The following is a 23,497-nucleotide window of genomic DNA, read 5'->3' on the forward strand; positions in this document are numbered from 1 at the left end:
GGAAATTTTACTGGATGAATAAGTTAGTTATTAGGAACAGATATATTCTTCATGACTTGTATCGTAACATCACGCATTCAGTTATAATTACACGTAAAACCTCCATAAAAACAAATTTCGAAATGTTGGGTGAGGGAGAGCCAAAATACAATTGAGCATACTCGGGCTGGAGTCCCAACCAAAGGCAACACTCTGCAAGTTAGTTTAAAAGTCGACATGACATTATCACCTTGTTTTTTTGCAGATCTCGGAAAATCCAGTAAAAATCTGTGATTTCTGAAATATCTAAACCCCTTTTTGTTTTAGAGCCTGAAAGATCTGTGTTGTGCAGTGATCACTCGCAGCAAAATAGACATACATGCGGGTAGCAAGAAGCTACCCTCAAACATACTCAACGTGCTAAAACCGTAAGTTACTCTTAAGTTAATGATTATGGGGAAAACAAGGAGACAGGTCTGATCTAGACATTGAACTTAATAACGAGCAAAACAAACAAAATGAAGGCATTTTAGCGTTTAATTGACTGATTAAGGCTGTAAACATATCATTGGTTCTCAATTTGCTTGCCTTCAAATCCAACTGAAATAAGACTAACTGCTGAAATAAATAGTAATTCAATATTCCGCTAATAATTTTCTTCTAATTGAGTACCTTGCTTCTGCTTTGTTTGCTGTACTCTCATAATTACTTAATACTGGTCCTTGCCATTCACCGATTATGTTCTGCTTTTTATCTTTTCACCCTTTGATTTTTGATAGAATCTTTTTCAAAAATGCTCTTTTTCTTTTCGCCCGGCGTCACATAAGCACTTTTAGAGGAAAGAAGCCCAGAAATGATATTTTAAATAATTTTGTTGTTTAAAACTACTTTAGCGGTTATAAATTGTTCCAGAAGCAGTTTACATTTGCGATCAGCGTAGTGTATTTGTACGAACCTTCTTTTTTTCTAATCTAACTCGCAAATAAAAGGGTTCTTTAAAAGTTTTCACTTATTTGGTAGCATTTTTGCTCTAAGCACGATCTGTATCATTGGAAATTTCATAGGATCTGCTCTCTGCTTACATTGTGGCTAGTGTTTGTCGATCGTTTAGCGTACATGGTCTAGTGGGAAGCGCGTGAGACTTTTAAGCTTTTTTTGTTTGTCTAAAAAGTGTCAATCATTTAATTGATTCTTCAATTGCAATTGTTCTTCAAGGCCATGTATTTTTAACATGAAATTAGAGAGTCAGTTTTTGTTTCCTTGCATTCCTTGACTCTTTTGAAACTGTCTATTGGCTATATATAAACTATTATTGGACGAAATGAGGACATTCTTTTAGGCCGTGGGATTTCTTTTTGGAAAAAAAAAAGATTTTCTCGATCAAATGTACTTTTTACGGTTTAATTTTATACTTTGTTTCAAATTTCCATTCAATTTCATTTGGTAAATGGAAAGTAAATCGCCTGCGAATGGTGGGATTGACTCTACTATGAAAAATGATTTTTATTTTCAGTTTTCACCGCGGAAGCAAAAAAGTTGGCATAGTGACATTCTCATCTTTTTGTATATTTATAAACTTGCTGTTCTAGCTAAAAATATTTCTTTTTAATAAATTTTTCTCTTTTTATTTTATATGTCAATAAAACAATAATCATGATTCGAAACTCTTGCAACTTTCTACAATTCTACACCTGACATTCTGCTTAACTCGGGAGTGATTTGAACTAATTTTACTCTTTTGTTCTAGCGAGGGAGTATGCGACTGTTGTGGAAGTGGAATGTTCGGAGAGGGTCTGAAAGTGGTGAGACCTGCGAGGAAGATATTCGGAGTGACAAATGTCCCTTTTCTATTTGTATCTTGCTCGCCCTATTGTCTCACAGAATTCAATAACAACTCTAAGAATACTGCAAAACATATCTACAAAGAGGAGTGAAATCATTGTGAAATGTTGGAAAACTTTGTGATCAAATCATGACCAGAAACAAAAATCAGCAAAAAATCAACAAAATTTCAGTGAAAAATTACGGAAATTGCAGTGAAAAAGGTTGAAAACTTCGTGAAGAAATCATAAATAAAAATGAAATTATGTGAACAGACTCATCAACGTGATAATTTTGATTTAAATGTCTTTTTTTCATCAATACGTTCGTTTTGTCATTGTGAAGAGTGTTTCTATCAGTTTTTTGCTAGATTTTTGGAAGGAGATGAGCAAAAGGCACAAAATATAGACAAGGAGTTGAAGTATGATGTGAAAAAAACCCAAGGAAGATTTGCTCAATTTATTGCTAAAAAGATTAAAAGCTGAAAACGGTAAAACTAAAGATGAGTTCCAAAAAACTCAAATATCTTTCCTTAGATTAAGGAAAAATTTTTCGTTTTGAACATAAAGTTGACCTAGTAAATGGCGGTATAAAATATAATTAAGATGAATTTCGTTATAACCCGCCATTTACTTGGTAAATTTAGTATCAAGAATCTATTGCTAAAAATTACATTTTTTCATATTAGATTTAATCATTTTGTTGTAATTATGTAAATATGGAAAACCTTGTAAATATATCTGCATTAAATTGTAAATACTTCATTTTGAAATTGAAATTTTTATTTTTGGAGCAATTTTTCAGCGCAGTGTAAGTAGGCCATGTTCTAAAAGATGCTGTTTGGAACTGTCGTTTGCTAAGCAACTACAGAAGAATAAATGTCCAATTTTGTAGCAGGAAAGTTCAATTGATGGAAATCACCTGTAAAATGTTTGCATAATTAATGCGTGCATTTAATACTGGTCACTGCATAGTTTTCGTTTCTAAGCGATACTTGCTTTGGAATCTCAGTGTTCAAAACTGAACGAAATCAGCTTCTGATAGTTTCAGTATCTATAATTATAATTGAACTTCAAAAACTACAGAATAAAATTTAAAGTCAATTTATTTTATTTTTTGAATTAAATTGAAACTTTCCTAAATTCAAAAATTTGAATAGTTGTTACAGACAATCGACCTTAATTCCGTCCACATTGAACGGTAAGTAATGTGTTTTTTTAGAAGATCAAGTTTGCTAGGGTTTGAAGTTAACTGTAACGTGCCGAATGTTTGTCAAAACGAAAAAATTTGGTTTAATTCAGTTGTTATTGTAAACAAAAGTAGCCGGTTGCCGTGCACGCAGCACGTGACTGTTCTTACCGCAGGTTTTGCAAAATATGAATAAAATTTTTTTTTTTTTCTATCATCGAAAGATTTTTTTAAGCCAATGATAAAAGACTAGTTCAAGTATTTTTTCAGTTTTTTATAAAGCTCAATTTTGGTTTAAGTTCTGCCTTCTTTTTGTGTTAAAATATTATTCCAATCAGTTATGACTAACCTGATGAAAGCTCACAGGTCGTCAAGCGAAGTAACACTTATTCTCACTTCACTCGTGATAGTTTTTTTTTTCAAGAAAAACTAGTCTGAGTTTTTTGCTATTCAGGCAATTGAATTTTTTCTTAATGAAAACAATTTATTTCAACATCCTAAAAACATTTCGCAGATAATAGTATGCCCTACACCATACTTATTAATTTATTAGATATAATCTGCAACAAAAAAGTTCATAGGTGAATGCGAACTTTGAGGTTTGAGCAAGTATTTCTGACTATTTTTTCTCGGTACTCAAATAATTTACTTAGGATTTCGAAAAACTAAAACTTTAATTACACAAAACAAGCAATTACACAAAACAAAGCAACCAAAATTAAATATTAAGTGTCCAGTTTTGTTACATCTTTAATCGAAATTTTCGCAAAAAAAAATTCCGTTAACTCATGGCACAATACTGAAAATCAATTAATGGAAAAATTCCGTTTTCAAATTTTTTAAATGAAAAGAGAAAAATTTGGTGTTCTTTTGCGTCTTATTCTGTGTTTCTATTGATTTGGCGTTTCTTTGGTTATCAAATTTTAGAGTTATAGCATGATTATTTTTCTTATCAACAAGTTTTGCTATTTGATCTCTGCATTCGATGTTTGTGCTGATTTTTGTTCTTTTTGCTTAAAATTGAAATTTCAACTTAGAATTGATGCGATTAGATTTCATTACACGAAACATTTTGTCCTCTAAAAATCGACAAATTTGGTCTTATTTTGACATAACAGCAGATTTCGTCCTATTTCATTTGTTTATTGTCAATTTTGTTTCAAAACTGAATAAAATTGAATGTTAATGCGAGAAACTGGGATGATCCACGTTGCGAGCTCGGTAGTCCAAAAATGCAAACTCTTCATGGAAAATCCTGCAAATTTCAGACAGTCCAGCGACATCTGTTATGACACTGGGAGAAAATTTATGAAAACCGACAAAATAAGCCACAGTACGAAGTCTTCATGTAGTTTTGTTGAGCCAGCCGACCGCTACTGACAAGAAATGAAAAAGAATTTCAATCGATTTTATACAGATAATATAGCAGAGATTTGGAAAAATCGATTTGAATCAAATTAAAATCGGTTTAGTTTGATACAAAGATGTAGCTTAAAAATCAGTTACAATCAGTTCTAAATTAATTTAAATCTCTTCATTATCAAGTTTTTTATTTCATTTTCCTACGGATTTTAGTAACAGAAAATCAGTTAAGGTCCATTTAAATCAAGTACTAACTACTTTTTTGTATACTCATTTTATACAGGTTATACACAGATTATATTCAGATTCTCTAAACTGTCAAACAATAGAGAAATAGTTGGAAAAACATAACGTATGCTTTTCGACTAAAGTTTCAATTGGATGTTTGGCCTGAAAAAAAACTATGAAGATAACTAATATCTCAATTTTCTGCAACATAAATGAGTTTTTATAATACAAATTTTTCAAATTATATGTTATCTGCTTAAAAAAATTGAGGCTAGAACGTTGATAATGAAAAGGACATTTGAAAAAACGTTGCATAATGTTTACTTCTCATTACCGCTGGAGCTCTTATTTTCGCACAACTTGAAAAAATTTTGATTTGTTTTGTGTAAGATCACCATCTTTTTGCTATCTATCAATCCATTTTTCAAGGTGTCCTTTTCACCCAATTTAGTATTCGAAAATAGTTTCTAACTCTGTTATCATTTTGGACTAAATGTCTAGGCATACTCCCAGCTAACTCATTAAGTGGACTGTGCTTTATGATATTCGAGCTGTTTGATGAGAGAGGTTTATTTTATTTAGACATAACTCTTTTCCAATTTCCCACCCCCTTGTGGACTAACAAAATTAAACTGTTTAAAAATTGTTCACACGGCAACTTGTATGGGAAAAATTATGTAACAATCTGTTCACTTAGTCACATTTACACATTTCATTTCAATTTGGAATACCAAAATTTTTTTTAAATAGACTTATGTAAATTGAGTTTTAGAAGAAATAAACAAAAGGGCGAATAAACAATAGGAAAAGAGCCCAGGAGTCATAGTCAACCAACGAGGTGATTTTTTTTTGCCCACTTGATTAATTTTCCCATACTCGGTATGGGTTTTTTAATCCTATAAGCCATGTAGATGTATAACTTTTCCTGGGTTTTTTGGCTCGAATCAATTCCAATTGTGTTTGCAAGCTCTAATTTTAGTTCCGTGTTTTGGTAATTGTTGGTAGTTTAACTTTTTCCGCGTTGGGTAAATTTGTCATTGTTTTCTCATCTTTTTGTTTTCAAATTCTGAAGAAATCCGGGTTTTGTCCATTTTCCTTCACTGATTATTTTTCCGTTTTTTTCACTTTTAACTTTTTTTTGGGATAGATATTGAAAATTTTGAAAATTTGAAAATTTTAATAGATTTCTGGTTCTTAACGAAAAATATTTTTCGTCAACGTACACATTGGCGAGCTAATATATAAACAACCGAAGTTCAGTACAAAGCGTACGGATGTAGTGAAGTGGCTAATTCTTCGCTTTTGTACCAAATGGCCAGAGGATTGAGGCCCGTCTTGATCCATGCTCGCTGATAGAAGGCGAGGCAACAGTAGCCAACCCAGAAAAAAAAGCTAAAAAGTGCATGTAGTTCTTAAGCAGGGGCACAGCAGCGGTTGTCCTTGAAGATTTGAAAAGCTTTTATGTTGGCCTTTTATTTGTTGATCCTCCTGAATATTCTTTTTAGAAGCAGAAAACGGGTCTTATTAAAATTCTATGTGTACGAGCACCCACATCTAAGAAAAGTGAAAATAAATCAGTTTTAAAAGATTTTCGAGGTCTAAAATCTAATCAATATATTTGATTCCCTTGTTGTCCGCAGACTGCAAATTGGAATCAAAAATCAGTTATAACCCATTGTTTTGATCAAATTTAAAAAGTTATAACCTTTTTAAAATCAATTAAAATGGATTTTTTTTTTTCACTTTATTTTTGTTCCAAGTCGTGCAAGATTTTCAAACAACTTCTTCCTTTATTAAATAAGTAATGCAGAGCTTTTGAAAAACAAGTAAATGGCCTACTCCTTAACATAAATTTTCTCAAATTGCACAACCATTCCGTTAACCCCTTCCCACTAACGTTTGCACCTTTGCCCCCTTACAATCCCTTTTAACGCTTACCCCCGCCATCCCCCGCCTGAACCTCAACCAACCCTTCCCGCGACCTGAACCACGCCCCCCCCCGCACCTGAACCAAGCCCGCTCACCTGAACTAAGCCCTCCATCTCAACCACCCCCATCTGAACCAACCCCTTCCCCCACCTAAACCAACCCCTTCCCCCTCTTGAACCGACCCCCCCATCTGAATCAACCCCTTCCCAACCTAAACTAAATCCTACCTCCTCAAGAGATTCAACCCCCTCCCCATGCAGATTGTAATTTCTGGCCCCTTTTCCCTTCTTCAAACGTTTCCATTGATTTTTTTACTGAAATTTTTGGAAAGATGGTCAAAATGTCATTTTTGGAGGATTTTGGCCAACAAATAGCATTTTTTGGCGAGCAATCATTTGTTATATCTCCAGTTTTACCTCTCCTCCCCCCAGAAAAAAAATTGTTGTTGAAAAAAATAGAAATATGCTTACAGCGGCAAAATTTAGTACTTGAGTAACATAAAAAAGTAACAAAACTCAAAACTGCGCAGACAAAGTTGAAACTGTACAAAAAGTAACCAACTTTGGTTTGAAACATAGAAAAGTTTTTATTGGCGTTGAAATTCGCATCTCAACAAAGTGGAAAACTGATCGCCGTTATAATTGAGTTTCATCGTCTTTATCTATAAAATGAACATAATCGATTATAATTGATTTGCAATGGATTTAATGCTTTAGTAAATAATAGCAATATAATCAATTTCAATTCATTATAACCGGTTAATTTTCACTTTTTTAGACACTGACAAAACTCAAGTTTAATTGATTTTTATGCATAGAATTCGAGAGCGGGCAAAAGAATTAGAAGTACACGCTTTAAAAAATGCACTTGAATTATTATGATTTTTTATTGAATTCCGCTTCAATTTTTGCATTGGACTCCAATTTTTTAACAGATGAATGACGGTCGACGAAGTCACGCCGAACAACTCAGCCGACCAATCAGCGACGAGGACGACGACGAAGAGGTTGAAGAACTGTTCTTCGATAACCGACGACTCAGCGCCTCCTCAAATTTGATTGGCTATCAGTCTCCCTTCGGGAAACAAGTCGTTCCGATTGGCTACGACTACCCGGAACATTTCCACCCAGATATTGGCCATACTGCTGTGAAGCGGCGGGCTAGTTTTGACGACAGTCCTGAACAATATTTCAGGTGACGTAACAAAAAACACTTTAGGTGACGTAACATAATTCAGGTGACGTAATTAATGCAAAAACTGAGATGACAAAACATTCTTCACGTGACGTAACGTAAGCTTTTCAGGTGATATAACATAATTTAAACCATGGTTGAAAGTTTCACCGGCTCAAGATGCTACTAGAAAGCTGTCATTGTACTCAAGGGCGGATCTAGGATTTTCTCGAGGGGTGCGGATTTTCAAAAAAATTTTCGAAATTTTTGTCGATTTTTTTTAGGTTGAGCAAATTGATGTTTCGAGCTCTCAGAAAGCACTAAAAAGTCACTGTTTTGGCCTATTTTTCTGCACTGCAGGCAAAGTTTTGAAAAAATTGACCAAAAAGGCGTTTTAAGCACTTTTTTGGAAAATTTTGACCAAAAAATTGCTTTTTTTTGAGAAATCAGAATTTATGAAAAAACTCAACGCGGTAAAGAAAAAACGTAAGAACAAATTGTACTTAAGTTTTTTCCTTTATAGCGTTGAGTTTTTTTATAAATTCTGATTTCTCAAAAAATAGAGCATTTTTATGTCAAGATTTGGTGACCCTAAATTTTCAAAATAGAATGTTTTTTTTTTGTAAAAGTCATTTTTGATCAAATTTTGTACGCTTTATTGTCAAAAAAACTGGGATCAGAGTTTAAAAAAAATACAGTTTGCAAAAATCTTCACCAAAAATTGTGTTTATAAAATAAAACATACCCAAATTTATAAAATTGTGTATGCTCTTTTTATAAGCATGTTTTCTGGTGAAAATAAATGCAAACTGTAATTTTTGAAAAACGTGATCCCAGTTTTTTTTTAATTTTTGAAAAATCTGATCATAGTTTTTTTAAAGAAATTGTTGAAAAATCTGATGCCCGTTTTTTGTAAAAGTGTTCAAGTTGTGATTTCGCTACTTTCAGGAGCTACCCGAAACTTCCTCCTCGCGAATGGAAGGCCAAGCACTGCACATTCTTCAAGAACAGAAGCAACATTAGACGTCCCCTTTGGGTGAGTGATGCCAAGTACAGAACCCTGGATAATCTGCTGGAAGACTTGACGGGCAAAGTAGAGTTGCCTTTGGGGGCCAGGTCAATGTACACACCGCATGGAGTCAACCAAATAAGGTAAGACCAGGAAACTTAAAATTAATTACGGTTTAATACCCGAACCGAAGTTCATGCTCAGGCTTAAATAATCGATTTTAACGGAGTATTATGTGAGATCTGTGATAACTATAATTGATTATAAGTACCAATATTGAATATTTAGAAGATTTATTGTCGATTATAACCTAGAAACTTTCAAATGAGATTAATTTCTACAATTTTTTTTAAAAAGCTCTTAAAAACGATTCTAAACGATTATAATATCCTTTTTCAACAAAATTATGGCAGCAAAAATATATCCTATTATGGATTATCAAATTGCTCTCAATAATGAAAATTCGAAACGTGAGATGTCTTTTGCTTTGTCTTAACACAATAATTTACTAAACAGAATAAGTGTCTTAGAGATGTTTTTATTAGTTCAAAAAACCCTGTTGACTCACCAAAATGATTGATCAACTTAAAATCATGTGCTACAAGTTTTGCGGGCATAGAAAACAAAAAAATATGCGCATCAAGAAAAAATTAAATCGAGAAAATTTTTTTTTTAAATCTATTAAATCTGAATTTATTCGAATATATTTTAAATTTTACTCACCAGCCAATGTCAAAAAAAAGTATAAGTTATGAACAACTTAGACGACATTTGAAATAAAATGATAAAAAATTCTATACCTGATTGAAACCTATTTTTCAACTTATTTCCAGACTATTGCGACCAAAATTTAGCAAATCAGGTTTCACGACTAATTTTTGGCAAGTCCTGAAAGTTGCAGCAAACACTTGGCACTTCCAAACTTTTTGCAACCAAATCGTGACTGTAAAGATCTGATTTCCGCATCCAAAGTTTTGAGACCAATATTCAGTACGTACATCCAGACTTCCGCGAATAATTTAAGCTATTTCCAGACCTTTAGAGCGGCGCGACGGGTGCGATCCAGAAAACTGCACGACCCAGCATGCAGCGGCACAACCAATTTTTACATTTTCTATACTTTCGCAACTGAAACGATTTATCGCTTATTTTGCGACCAAAGAGGAGACGCCGCGACAAAAGTGACCCAGAAAAAGGTCTGCAATTTTTTTCCGAGCTTCGCAACTCAGTCTGATAAAATGTTTCTTTGTTACGGATAATTCTACTTAGTTACAAATAAGATATGTTTAAAAAATGAATTAATCTCTGTATTAAAACATTAAAAAAGTGAGAGATCATTCTCTCCGCCGGAGAGAATGAACATAACAAGGTCAAATCTATATTAACCAGTTAAAGTAACTTAAGACTAATTAAATGAAATAAGAAGAATGATATGATTCGCAACATTCCCCTTAGTGGGAAAAATTTAAACTACTATACGCTATGATACGTAACAGGATAGCTAACCCTTTTCTCTCCCTCAAGGAGTCCAACCAAGGGATTGAAAAAATTAAGTACTGCCCAATATAACAATGAAATTTTTAATGCTCCGAAGGAGTGACTGATTAGAAAGAGGAATAGCACAATTCATGATTCCGGCGGATTATAATCAATGACTACAAAAAGTAGATAGATTCTGACTAGACTGTAATGAAGTACTAATAAAAGTATTAAAGTCTAAATGCGAATTTTTGTTTTAGTTTAACTGTCCCCTTCCATAAGATTCTCTAACTCCGCATGGAAAATTTCACTATCTAAGTCTATATAGTTGTCAAAACTATTCACAGCATCTCTCAGGGATTCGTCAGTGGAGATAATAGAGATTTGATCTGAGGATGAGGAGATCACTGAGTCGGATGTACATTCTTCTGATTGGATGTCGAAAATAGGGGTTTGAATATCCGAGGGATTCCTTGTAATGGTTTGTGTGAGGGTGCCCGAACTGTCGTTTTCGTCCAGAGGTATTGGGTTTTCCGCGGAGCCTGGTTGGTTTTCGTTCTCATCTATAATATCTATGTACAATCTTTTACCGTAGAATTGGGGAGGTCCAACATTTCGACTCGACTGCCTTAATTTAAAATCATTACCAGTGATAACGGTCTCCTTTGGATGCCTGTCCTCAGTAATCGCGTTTTCATCAGAGGAGTCTTCTATCTCGAAAACTGGAAATTCGATAGGATTTTCTCCCTCCGATTCCTTCGTTGTATCCGACGGAGCGTTTGGGCCCTCCGATGTCGCAGTAGTAGAAGGTTTGTTAGGTGAGTGTGAAGTAGTTTGGGCTGCTGGTTTTATACTGATTGGACATTCCGCTGTGTCCGTCGATTGAGGTTGTTCGTCTAAAATCTCAGATTTTATATTAGTTTGATATGTTTGAGGATCTAATGATGAGGTAGGTTCTTCGTTAAAAATGGGGTTATCCGAAAAGAAACGTTCTCTTATCGTTTCCCTGCATGGGAAACCACCCGCGATCCACTCCCAATCACTAATGTCAGATGTATCCGACGGAATGAACATGAATTCGTCACCTGCTAAATATCCAGTGTTAGAAGTCGAGGCTTTTATTTTGGGTTCGTTTTGGCTTGTTGGGTTTGGTTGGTTGATTTATCCCTCTAGACCTAGTGGTGACCGGAGTAGGAAGCTTTATTTGTCGTCTCGTTTTAGGGCCTAGTTTCCGCGTCTCTTGGGGCTTTGTTTTGTTTGTCCTTCTTGGACCTACTTGTAAATCAGTGTTAATAAAAAAAGGAAAATAAATATTTCCTTTGAATGAACGGATTGTAGAAGATTTAGACTTTGGGATGGCGATGTCCGATTTTCTAATGATTTTTTCGTCGGATAGTTCAACCGTAAATTTTGTTGAGTTTATTATTTTCTGACCCAATTGTTTATAGAAGGGATTTCTGTTTATACTCCCATTGGTCTTTCGGAGTAAATTACTTTTAAACGGGCTGTTTAGAGACACTCGGGAAGAAGAAGGTTTTGAAGCTGTGGGGTGGTCTGAGTCGTAACCTTTCTCAAGTGGTGACTGGTTCTTCTTTGGTAGTAGACAGTCTTTGTACCCGTCTTCTATCCGATCGTCCGCATTCTAGTCAAGGGCCCTTTGTTTGCTTAAGATCGACTTCCCTTTGTTCAAAAATCCACCGGATAATTTACTAGATGCCAATTGTTTCCAGATTGTGTTCGGTTTTCTATTAAAATGTATTTCGAATGGTGAACATTTTGTTTTTGACTGAAAGGAAGATCGTAAATTCCAAATGATTTTCGAGATAGCGAATTGTAATGTAGGTGTTTGTTGTTCTAGTGACATTGCTAATAATTTAATTTATACAGTCTGAACAAGTTTTTCTACAAGACCGTTAAAACGATGGTCCCCAACTGTACAAAATATTAATTTGATATTACAAGAATTACAGAATAATTTAAAATCCTGACTAGTTAAACAGGATGCGTGGTCGACACGAATAGAGTTAGAAATCCCATGGAGGTAAAAATAATATTGAAGGAATTCGATTACCGTGTTTGATGACGTTGAAGATGTAATTTTAGCTGATGGAAATTTTGAGAAACAATCTATAATAATAAAATGAATTTATTCTTTCCCCAGATGTTATCTATTGGGCCGGAAAATTGACGTCAAGTTCCTCATTAGGTTCGGATAAAGCGGGAAGTTCACTAATTTGTGTGGTATGTATAATGCTTTTAATATTCTTACCAGTTTGGGTGCATTGTGAACAGTTAATCCCATGGAAGTAGATCTGCCGGTTTATGTGAGGCCACCAAATAAATTGTGCTAAATATTTCATACCGAATTGGCCAGGGTGGGATTCGTGCAAAGTTTTTAAAACGGCGTTTCGAAGTGTAAAAGGAATAACCAATTTTCCATCCATATATAATAATCCGTCGGATTCGTGAAGGTCTTTCGAAAATTGGTACAGGTAACGGGAATTTGCATTGATGCTTTTAACTTTGTTCTGTAGAGCTTTTACGGTTGGGTTTAGCATTTCGTCGTCTTCCGTTAGTAATGCGACCAACTTTGCGTTAAACAACTTGTTTAGATCCAAAGGTCGTTCAGGTAACCTTGAGATTTTCTCGATATTTTGTTACTAATTTTTTGTGTTCCGAAGAAATTTAGAAATCGATTGAGACCTGTATTCCGGAGGTGGAAGGATTTACTACAATTTGGTTATTAGACATATTTACACTATTTTTAAATTTAAAACCCGAAGGATTACTAATTAAAATACTATTAAGAATTAAGAAATAAATAAAGGCTGATTTTGATAAAACGATTTTAGTAGGATCGGTGTTTGAAAAGTCCGAGGGAATGCATTTAGAGTTACAAAGTTCTGTTCTATAATGTTTTTGATTGCAAATTGGAATGGAAGAATTAATAATATTCAACGCTCTAATTATTACGTGATTTCGTAATCTCGTGTAATTGGAACTTTCCGAAATTGAACTAATTGAATTACCTAATGAATTTTCGTTATCCAACGGATTGAGTGCTTTATATATTTTTTTGGTAGTTGCAACTACAAATTCTTCATCGTAATGTGATGGGGGATTGCCTTTCCCGAAGGAGATCTTGAAATTAGGTCAGTAAAACCCATATCTTTTTCCGCTAAATGCTTTAAAGTAAAATTAAATGGTAAAAGACGATCTACCCATCTTGTCAATCGACTATGATACGTTTTGTTTCCGTGATTAGGTGACAGAGTGGAAAGGAGAGCTTTGTGTTCGGTAATAATTTCAAATTCTGAGCCGTAGAGACAGTTTTTGTAATGTTCTAGCGCCCATACAACTCCTAATAACTCTAATTCGTTTGTTGAATATTTGGATTCGTGAGGATTTAAAAATCTTGAAGCAAACGATACTGTTTTCCAGTCGTTCCCGTGGAGTTGTTCGAGAGATGCACCTAACCCGTTATGTGAAGCGTCAGTTTTTACTCTCGTTGATCTTTTAACGTCGAAGTGAGTGTTTTCTGTAAAATTTTTTATTTCTAATTTTATCTTGTCGAACGCTTTTGTGTGAACTTCATTCCAAAGGAAAATTGACTTCTTGTTTAAAAGAGGTCTTAGCGGGCTTCCGAGGGATGCTAAACTTGGTACGAATTTGATGTACTGATTAGTTGACCCGAAGAATGATATTAGTTCCTTTAGATTTTTTTGAATTGGGATATCTTTAATCGCTTTGGTTTTATCGATTAGCGGAGCGATTCCCGATTTTGATATTTTAAAACCGAGCCATTTGATTTCTTTTTGGAAAAATGTGCATTTCGACCATTTTGACTGCGAAATTGTAACTATCTAACGTTGATAAAATTTTATAGACAATTTTCTATTGGTCAATAAAACTTCCTTTGGAAGCGACTAAAATGTCGTCAAAGTAACAATTTGTGAAAAGAATATTTCCCAGTGTTGAGTCCATGAGAAATTCATTTGGCATACCGCCGAGTCCGTAAAAACCGGTTAGGAATCGATATTTGCCAGTTATATCTCCGCCAACCAGGCTAAAATTGCATTGACTGCTAGTAAAATTGTCTAACGAAAGTTGACCATATGCATTCTTTAGATCTAGATTGGTGAACCACACTTCTCGGGCGGAGTTGTTGGAAATTTGAGCCGCTACGTTATCCACTAATTCGTGTATGTTGGGCATCTGGTATTTGTTCTTGTAAATTTGTTTGTTGACAAATTTTGAATCTAGGGCTAGCTTTATCGATTTGTCCTTTTTACAAGTGATAACTATCGGACTAATAAATCTGTCCTTGTCGCAATTTTCTAATTTTTTGATATGTCCTTCGGATTTGATTTTGCACAATTCTGTTTTTACTGAATCCAGTAAATGTAGTGGGACTCGCCTGTCTTTTAGTTGAATTGGCTTTAGTGGTTCGTGAAAGTGTGTTGTTTTTGTTTGATTTTTTATTTTTCCATTCCGAAGGAATAGATGTTTGAAATTCTTGGAAATCATGTCTATTTCATTCTCTTTGTCAAGTGATGTAATTGAATTGATAGACTTACAAGTTTTCTTTTTGGTGTGTAGTGAGTAGTATTTTTGCGAAACTTCAATTCCCACTTTTGGCAAATTGTCATTCCCCAGGACGTTCTTTCATGTCCTTGTGTTAGGAAGAAGTGGCATTCCTTATGAGACCATCCATTTGAGAAAATGGGAACGATTACATTTCCAGTGATATTTATTGCATTGTTCGTAAATCCGCAATAAAGTTCTTTAGTCGCTTGGTCCACTGGATATATCTTCAGATAAGGGTCTCGTAACTACAACTCGTGTAGAACGTTTTGTTTGACGAAACTCACGGGGCTAGCTTAATCCACCTGTATATTGAGAATTACTTGATTTTCGCTTCCTAGACCGATGTTTAGTAGTTTCTTCAATTCTTTTCCTTGATCGTCGTAGATAGTTGTTACGTTTAATACAGAGTAGTCATCGTTATCGCTCTGTCCGGACTCCGACCATGCGTTGAGTACTCCACAGCATTTTCTATTAGCGCGGTCGCTATTTACATCCGGTTGCTCCGAAGGATAATTACAATCTGTATTATTTACAATTTGACTATCCACAATATTTACATTTTTAGGGCGTGATTTACAGAGTCTAGTAAAATGTCCTCGATATTTACAAGTCGTACAGGTCGTACCTTTTGCGGGGCAAACCTCCAGATGTCCTTTGGTAAAACTTCCGCCGCATTTCATACGCGTGTTGTTCCTTTCGATGTTTAGGGTGGGTTCTCTTTTTACATTAAAATGATTAAAATATTTATTGGAAGGGTATCCGTTGGATTTAAAAGTACTCGTCATTTTGATGTGGTTTGTTATTCCTTTGTCATCGATCAAGGCGAAATTTAAAGCTTCTAGTGGGGGTAGAGTTTCCGTAAGAAGTTTCCGTTGAATGTCCGAGTTCTTCATATTATTGATAAATATATCTCGGATCCACTCGTCTTCTCCTCTGGCAATGTCACATCTTTTTGCCATTTCTGCTAGTGCCCCCCAGAATTGTTCTAGCGATTCTCTGTCCCTCTGTTTTCTATTCAACAGCTACAGCTTGTGTCTTTCGAAGGTTATGTTTGTCTTTTTCACAAAGGCTAAAGACAAATTTTCCCATAGAAGTTTGATAGAAATTTGCAGAACTTTAACTCTCGTGAACCTTCTTTCCTTCGTTTCTGAGGGCTGAATAAAGTATGGGTCTGAGTTTTTTGTCCGCCTCTTTTAGTCTCATGCCGTTAAATTTCTTAGTTTCTGACTTAATTGAGGCCATTTCTTCGTCTTCGAACCTCTTTTGCTCGCGGATATTCCTCTCAATGCGAGATGTTTTTTGAGCATCGGATTCGTTTTCCGGTGGATTTTCTAGTGTTGGAGGGAGTGGGTGATATCGTTCCGTTGGATTCAAGAGATTTTCGATATCGATGTTTTCCTTTGCGATTATTGCTATTTGGAATAAGTCGCTCCACTCTTCCCAAGGAATTGGTGGGTCCACTGTGTGGTTTTGCCAGAATGAAGGTATACCTCTCACGTTTGATTCGTTACTGTTTGACTGCGCCATGATAAAATGTTTCTTTGTTACGGATAATTCTACTTAGTTACAAATAAGATATGTTTAAAAAATGAATTAATCTCTGTATTAAAACATTAAAAAAGTGAGAGATCATTCTCTCCGCCGGAGAGAATGAACATAACAAGGTCAGATCTAAATTAACCAGTTAAAGTAATTTAAGACTGATTAAATGAAGTAAGAAGAATGGTATGATTCGCAACACAGTCCTATTCCAGACATCGACGACATTGGTTCCTGACTTTTGCGACCCAGCATTTTTGCAGAATTGTTGCGACCTTACGACGCGACATTCCAGACTCAAACTCCCGGAGCGACTATGCAATTGGGATCTTTCATTTTGGATACAAGTATTATATTTCAAACAACTGGGCTCTTTTCTAGAAAAACTGTGTTTTCATCAACCTTTTCGAAATAAATCTTACCAAACACGAATTCCAAACTTGCGTTTATGTTTTAGTCCGCTCAAAATACGTTTTTTAGGAATTTAAGACTTTCAGCCTGTTTTTGTACGATCAATCTTCAAGTTTTTTTTCCACACTTCAAACTAACTATTTTCTCAGATTGATTGAAATTATATTTTCTTCTATTTTCCACTAAAAAATATGTTTCAGTAAAAGTTTTGAGCTGCATGTTTATTTGAGCTGCAAACCACACCTCCATTTTTACTGCCTAGGAGAGCACGATTGGATCTTCAGGTCCATTCACAGGGGTCTTAAAAAAAGATTGTACCAATTAAAAATGGAAAACCTAACTACTTACGATGTTATCTTCAAAGATCTCTGGACCAATTGGAGCATGGAAGGAGTTACATAGTGTGTGACTTCAACCAGCCCAGACCCATAATGGCCCCAGGAGGAGGCCATAGCTACGCGAACAGTCAGGCCATACACCAGCAGAACAACTGGAGGTATAATGACAGACGCACCAACTCGCAGAAGGTAAATAAAGCAGACAATTTAGAAGAAAAAAGTTCACACAAAATCTAAAATGTTTAAATGAACTTAAAAACTCAAAGAACGTAAACTGTTAAAAACTATTAGAAGTAAAAAAAAAAATCCGAAGTCAGCATAACTATTACAGAAATGATCGCAACTTCAGAATATATTTTTGAAAGATTTGAGGACACACCGAATCGTTTGCTTTAGAAAATGAAATATATATTTTTTCGAAATTGTTTTTAGTGTCAATTGTTTATTTTAAAAACTTGAAAATTTATTTTCAAATTGTGTTGAGTAAACTGTTGTCATATTGTATGTACTTTTTTGCTTTATTCTCTTTGTTTTAAATTAAGAAACTTTCAATTTTTTTAGGTGTTTGCGACTCGTCTGACTGGAAAGTACCCCTTGAACTATTTCCAGCTGCAAAAGATGAAAAACAAAGGGAGACCCATGGAAATGCAGCCATACAACAAAAGGTAACAATTGCATCACAATGAGTGTGAATTGAACCACAGTGAATTTACGTCTTTTGGATGAAAACTGCAACTGTTTCATAACTGTTACGCAATTTTAACAAGATTACTATGAAACATTTGAGGATCTGGTTTATACTTTATATGGCAGTTGGTTTATACTTCGGCTGATGTATTTATCACTCACGCTGACATCGAATCCAATGAAGCAGAAAGAAATATCTGAAATATCAAATATCGTCAAATATCAAAAACTACAATTTTTTTTTGTAAAATTCGTTGCGCAGATAACCAAACTTACGTGTTGAATTATTTAATTTCGCTCTGCAGGCGATTCCTTTTAGAAAATTGGTCTTAGTTTTTGTTTATTATTTTTTAAAACACTATTTTAAATTTTTATATTCTTTTGGCGCAATTCTCTTAAGGCATTTAACTTAAAGACATAAAAGACTTACTTGAATATCTCTATAAAAATGTTTTGCAAATTTAATCGCATTTCAATTATTTCTTTAAAATTTATTGCTCAAAATCCAGCAAATTTTAATGTTTTTTTTTTCAGAACCGGTGGCATTAAAGAAGATCTGGACATGCAAGAGCGAACTCCTAAGAAGATCACAGTGTACAGAAATGGATCCACGACTGACAGGAATCTAATTCTACTGAACAGGAGAGCGAACATTGAGATGGGGGATTTCTTGAGGGATTTGGGGGAGATGTTCGGGTGTCCCTTTGATAAGTTGTTCACACCAGACGGAAAGAAGGTAACATACTCTTCATATTAGAGAATCTTTCTACTTCCGCGTTTCTTGAAGAGTTCCCTATTCTTAGCAAATTTGACAAAAGAACCACCTTTTGCATTTTTGATAACCGTAACATTGCAGTTCAAAATTTTCAAAAACGTATTTTTGGCATGTTTTTGTAAAATCCTGTCTTTATTACTTTATTACCCAAATTTTGATTTTTTAACGTACCAGGATGGTATTGAACAGTGTTCTGTAGTTTTTTTAAGACAATTATAGCAATAGATACAAAAAACTATAAAAAAAGTGTATTTAAAAAACATAATAAAAATCTTTTTCGAAAATCCGCCTCCTTCCTTTTTCATTACGAGAATAAACTGAGTTCTGAATACGCTCATAATTTCGTGCGTATAGAACCCTGGAATCAAGAGACAAGCCTTTTTAAAATTTCCAAATTGTACATGGAAGCCAGTTACCCATTTATCGCAAACAAATGCTTTTTACGTAAAACCTGTCGGCACATTTGTTTGGATGCATAACCCACAAAGTAAAAAATTTTACAAGACAATCATGCACAAAATATTCAATTCACAACTCTCCTGTAATATTCAGCTTTGATAATTTATTTTTGTTTAAACTAACTGTTTTGATGGGTATTGACAATTTTTTTTCTTTTTGTATTTGTGAAACTTGACTCTTAAGAAAAATTTTTGTTGGCCCATTCCTTTTCATAGCTTTTTCGTCTAAAATGTCAGATCTGTAAAAATTAAATTCCGTTTAATTTAGTTTTTGTAGCATCAATCTAATTTGCTTATCGTCTAATTTCCTAGGCCCCCCGATAAACATTTTTACATTTTAACCAAGTGTCAAGGAAAATTTTGTCTAGAGGCAACAAAAGTAATCAGTGAACTAAAGATAGAAAACCGGAACCATACGATCAAAATTTTCAAATTTTTGTGATGTAAATTTGTTAAAAGAAAAAAGACAAGGCCATTATTGTAACCGAACTGTCATACTTGGGAAACTGACCCACACAAATCTGCCAAAATTTGGGTTCATTCAATTCTCATTTCTAAAATTTGGGAAATTTCAGCTCTCTTTGCTGAAACTTGGGCTCAGTCAGTCCCATATTGGGAAAATGGGTATCAAAAATTAGGCACACATTGCTACAAATTGGGCTTCTTCAGCTCGTTTTGCTAAAAAATTAGGCTCGTTCAGCTTGTTTTCTAGAAAAATGGGCTCATTGATTACCCTCCATAGAAAAAAATGAGACCAAAATAGTGACCAATTTCGACCCTGGTCATGGTTTTTTTTCTAGTGTTTCTTCGGAATGAATGTGACTAGTTAATTCTCAAATTTAATTTTTGCATTTTTTTTTCTTTTAAAATAAAAAGTTTTATTTTTCACTATATTCCAAAGGTACTTTTTCTTGCAATAGGTTGGCAACATACATAAAAAGTAATGTTAGTTAATTAGTCACTAAAATAGAACAACAGGTTTCAAATACGGAAGAAAAGATTTAAATAACATTCCACCTGGTATCTAATGGTAGATTGACTTTTTTGGGGAACTAAAACAATTGATTTATTTAAAGTTTATCCTTAGAAAAAAAATTCAAAGGCAATCTTAAAAAAAAGGAGAGCACCACAAAACGGTAGCTGTGACAAACTGTCGCCTTTAAATTTGAAAGACGGAGAAATGGCAATTCGGTTGACCCAAAACTAAAAAAAAACACAAAAACATTTAATCAAAATTTAAAATGCCTCACAAAAATCATAAGGCACCAATGAAATTGAAAAGAAACTGCAAAAATCCGCAGAAACTGGAAATGAGGGAGAGAAATATATTGTGTAATTCCAACAATATATGGTCGTGTACAATGGTTTAAATGGTCCAAATCGTGAACAATGGTCCAGTTTTTTTAACTTTGCAATGGTGAAGCAAGATTGTTGCAATCGGTACTAGACTCGCCCCCCCTCCCAAAAAAAAGAAATCAATTTTGTTCACAGAGTGGTCGATATGGTAATCATTATATTAACATCATCGTTAGTGCAGTGTGTAGTGGGTTCACATTGGAAAAGGGTTATGGGCTCCTCTTTGGAGTTTTTTTTAAGAGTTTTCGTTGCGTCGAAAGTGTTTGACAGAATTTCGGCGCTGTAGGGTCGGCTATAATTCCGTCGGCTCGTTTTCCAATTTTTTTTCTATTTTTTTTGATATTACATGGAAGTATTTATATTTGTACTTGGAAAATTGTAATAACCTGATTCAACCTCCCAGAACCTCCTTTGAGAAGTATAAAAAAAAAGCATGAGATTTTCTTTTGATTTTTCTTTAGTTCAAGTAACAACTGGTTCATTGTTTTTGTCTTTCAATCAGCTGTAAAAAATTTATTCTTTTTGCACATTTTTGTTCTGTTTTTCTTAAAAAAATTTTTGACATCATTTGTTTTTTTTCGCATTGCTCTCTGATTTGCTTTATCAATCTAAAGGAACAGCTGATTAAATATTTTTTGTTGTTTAATCTGTGGCCTTTATTGCGTTTTTTTAGTGTGCAGATATTATATTTCATTAATTTCTGCGCATATTTTGGCCAATTTTTTTTACTAATCGAAGACCTTTAACTTTTTACCCATCCCGTATGGCTCAAAAAAGCCTTTTATTGAAACCCGCGTACTACGCAAGCTTGAAATCCTATCAAATCAGAAACCCTAAACTCAATTGTTTTTGTAATTTCAATCAAAACTGCTAGAGAACTTTTATATTTAGATGTCAACAGGAAAATCTGTCTGCTTAATTTCTTAGCACAATAGCTGTATTCCTTTGTGTCGATTTAATCTTCTATTAGAGTAACATTTTTTTTCTTTTTTTGAATCAGATCAGAAACTTAAAGTATTTTTTGGTACAAGTCCAGATAAATTGGAACTTATCTGGGATCATAGTTCTTAAACATAATTCAATTACAGCAATTGTTTTGTTTTCCATTAAAATTGGTTTGATTGCGTTTTTCTGTTTGAGTTTTCGTTCAACATACTTTTCTCTAAAATTGCTGTTTTAGCCCGATCAGAACTTTTATTCGGGAGTCAAAATTGGTTTTTGTTTTCGGCTTCTATCATTGCAAAATTGTTTGAATTTTTTCAGCCAGTAGCTGTTTTTTGATTTCTGCCTCGTTGATTGATTCAATTTTTTTCTGGGCAATTTGTGTTGAAACAGTGTAGAATAATTTTTCAAAATTTCGAAACGTTCTCAAATGGTCTTAGTAGAATTATTTTTTCAGTAGCTTGGTGTTTTGTTTTAATGTTTTTTAAAAAATTATGTTGGTTTTTGTTTTTGTTTTGTTCTTGCAAATTGAAGTAAAGTTGTTCGGTAATTGTATATTTTTGTTTAGAATTAGATTTTTTTTATCAATGGGTAGTTTTCAAATGATTTCATCGCATGAACTTTTTGAGGCATAGCAGGCGAGAGTCAAAATCGTATTGCTGCTTGTGTAATTAAAAACATTTTTGCCAGACTTTTCTAATCTAATTTTTCCTAATTGATTCTTGAATAACATTTTTTCCGTTGGCTGTGTAAAGCATTTATCACAGCAAATTTCTGACCCCATATCCATGAAATTTAAAAAACAAAAATATAATTTTGCGTCAAATTGTCAATTCCTACCACCAATTCCTTATAAACTAAAAGCCGGAACCATGACCACTAAGAAAACGAATGTAAAATCTAAGCAAGTAGAAACCTTTTCCTGCTCTGTCAAAATTAAAATGAAAATTTTGACTAAGTTAGCACAGTTATTGTTTCAACCACTGACAAGGGGAAGTAGTTTGTATTCGGATGTGTTTTAATTTTTTCATTCTTTTTGTTTTTGTTTTTACGCAAAATCAGGTACCACAAAAATTATTGGAAAAATTCGAAAGATGTACCAAATTGAAACCTTTTCAGTCAAAGATGGGACCACAAAAAACCCAAAAAAAATTGTCCCAGTGTCAAGAAAAACTGAAAGTCTTTGCTTTTTAGTCCTTTTTTGAGCGAATAACGCGATCGAGTAATGTTCGTTATATTGAAATTAAGTTTTTTTCTGGTAGTTTTAAACTAAAAAAAAACTTGATTTTACTATCAGAAAAAGTTTTTGATGTTTTTTTTGCAAAAAGAAAGAATTAAAAAAACTATTGAACAAGAATTAAGATATTCAGTTTTTTAATTGATTAATTAAGATAATTTCAGAATTAAGATAATTGATATTCAGTTTTTCAACAAAATTTTTGTCGATCTTGCCTAACTCACTAATCTATTACGAATTTGTATGGTTATAAATCACACCACTCAGTAGAAACGACACTAATTTGAAGAAAACTAATGAACTAAGCTTTTTTCTAGTTTTTATTTAATGAATATGGTGAAACATTTGCACGACAACCGAGTATCCTTGTTTATGCATGGAATGTTCTGATTTCGATAAAAAAAACTAATTTAACCAATCAAAGGTGTTTTTACTACAAACAACGAGCAATTTGTTTCGTTTCATCTTTTCATTTCTTGAATACTTAATTCTGGTTGGCTATCATATTTTTCAGGCATTCGCTCCATTTGCCTGATTTGCCTAAAATCCCTTTTATACTATGGAGATTTAATACCATTTTTAGGTTGAGAATTGCAGAAGTTATCTGTTTTTATACTCGAAAAACGTAACCTGATAAAAGTGGCAATAGCTGCAAATTATTTTAAGGAATTTAATTATTTAGAAAAGCTTGAAAAGAACAACAACAAAAAAAACAAATATTCAATTTTATAAATACAATAAAGGGTCGATATATTTTTTGAATTGACTGTTATTTGAGGGCGATTAATTGACTGCGTTTAGTTATACGATGAAATTAAATAGATCCATTAAACTCAATAAAGTAAGAATTCGCAAGGAGTTCTGATACAATTTTAACTAATCGCATCAGTTTTGTTGCATGCATGCCGCAAATTTTGGGTTTTCTGACCAAATAATCTGAATTTCAGGTTCACGGTCATTTTAAGACCGTTTTCGGTTTATTCATACATCGGTTTTTTG

At 33.8% G+C, this 23,497-nt stretch overlaps 2 protein-coding genes across 2 annotated transcripts in view; both read left to right on the forward strand.

The window, feature by feature from the left end:
• Positions 1 to 306: 306 nt before the first annotated feature.
• Positions 307 to 2,382, forward strand: LOC134856481 (leucine-rich repeat-containing protein 63-like; the record flags this gene model as incomplete). Its single annotated transcript, XM_063872750.1, is given in 2 exon segments — positions 307 to 407; positions 1,727 to 2,382. Coding segments are annotated over 2 exon segments (288 nt in total), but the record flags the coding sequence as incomplete, so codon positions are not given.
• Positions 2,383 to 2,980: 598 nt separating this feature from the next.
• Positions 2,981 to 23,497, forward strand: part of LOC134856480 (uncharacterized) — a gene marked incomplete at both ends in the record, with an annotated part of 57,507 nt that continues 36,990 nt past the window's right edge. The window contains 6 exon segments of the mRNA XM_063872749.1: positions 2,981 to 3,000; positions 7,442 to 7,701; positions 8,629 to 8,832; positions 17,070 to 17,232; positions 17,605 to 17,708; positions 18,265 to 18,466. Coding sequence (XP_063728819.1) covers positions 7,442 to 7,701; positions 8,629 to 8,832; positions 17,070 to 17,232; positions 17,605 to 17,708; positions 18,265 to 18,466 — 933 coding nt within the window.

The sequence above is a fragment of the Symsagittifera roscoffensis genome, unplaced genomic scaffold, assembly GCF_963678635.1.
Source record: "Symsagittifera roscoffensis unplaced genomic scaffold, txSymRosc1.1 SCAFFOLD_321, whole genome shotgun sequence".
Taxonomy (NCBI): domain Eukaryota; kingdom Metazoa; phylum Xenacoelomorpha; order Acoela; family Convolutidae; genus Symsagittifera; species Symsagittifera roscoffensis.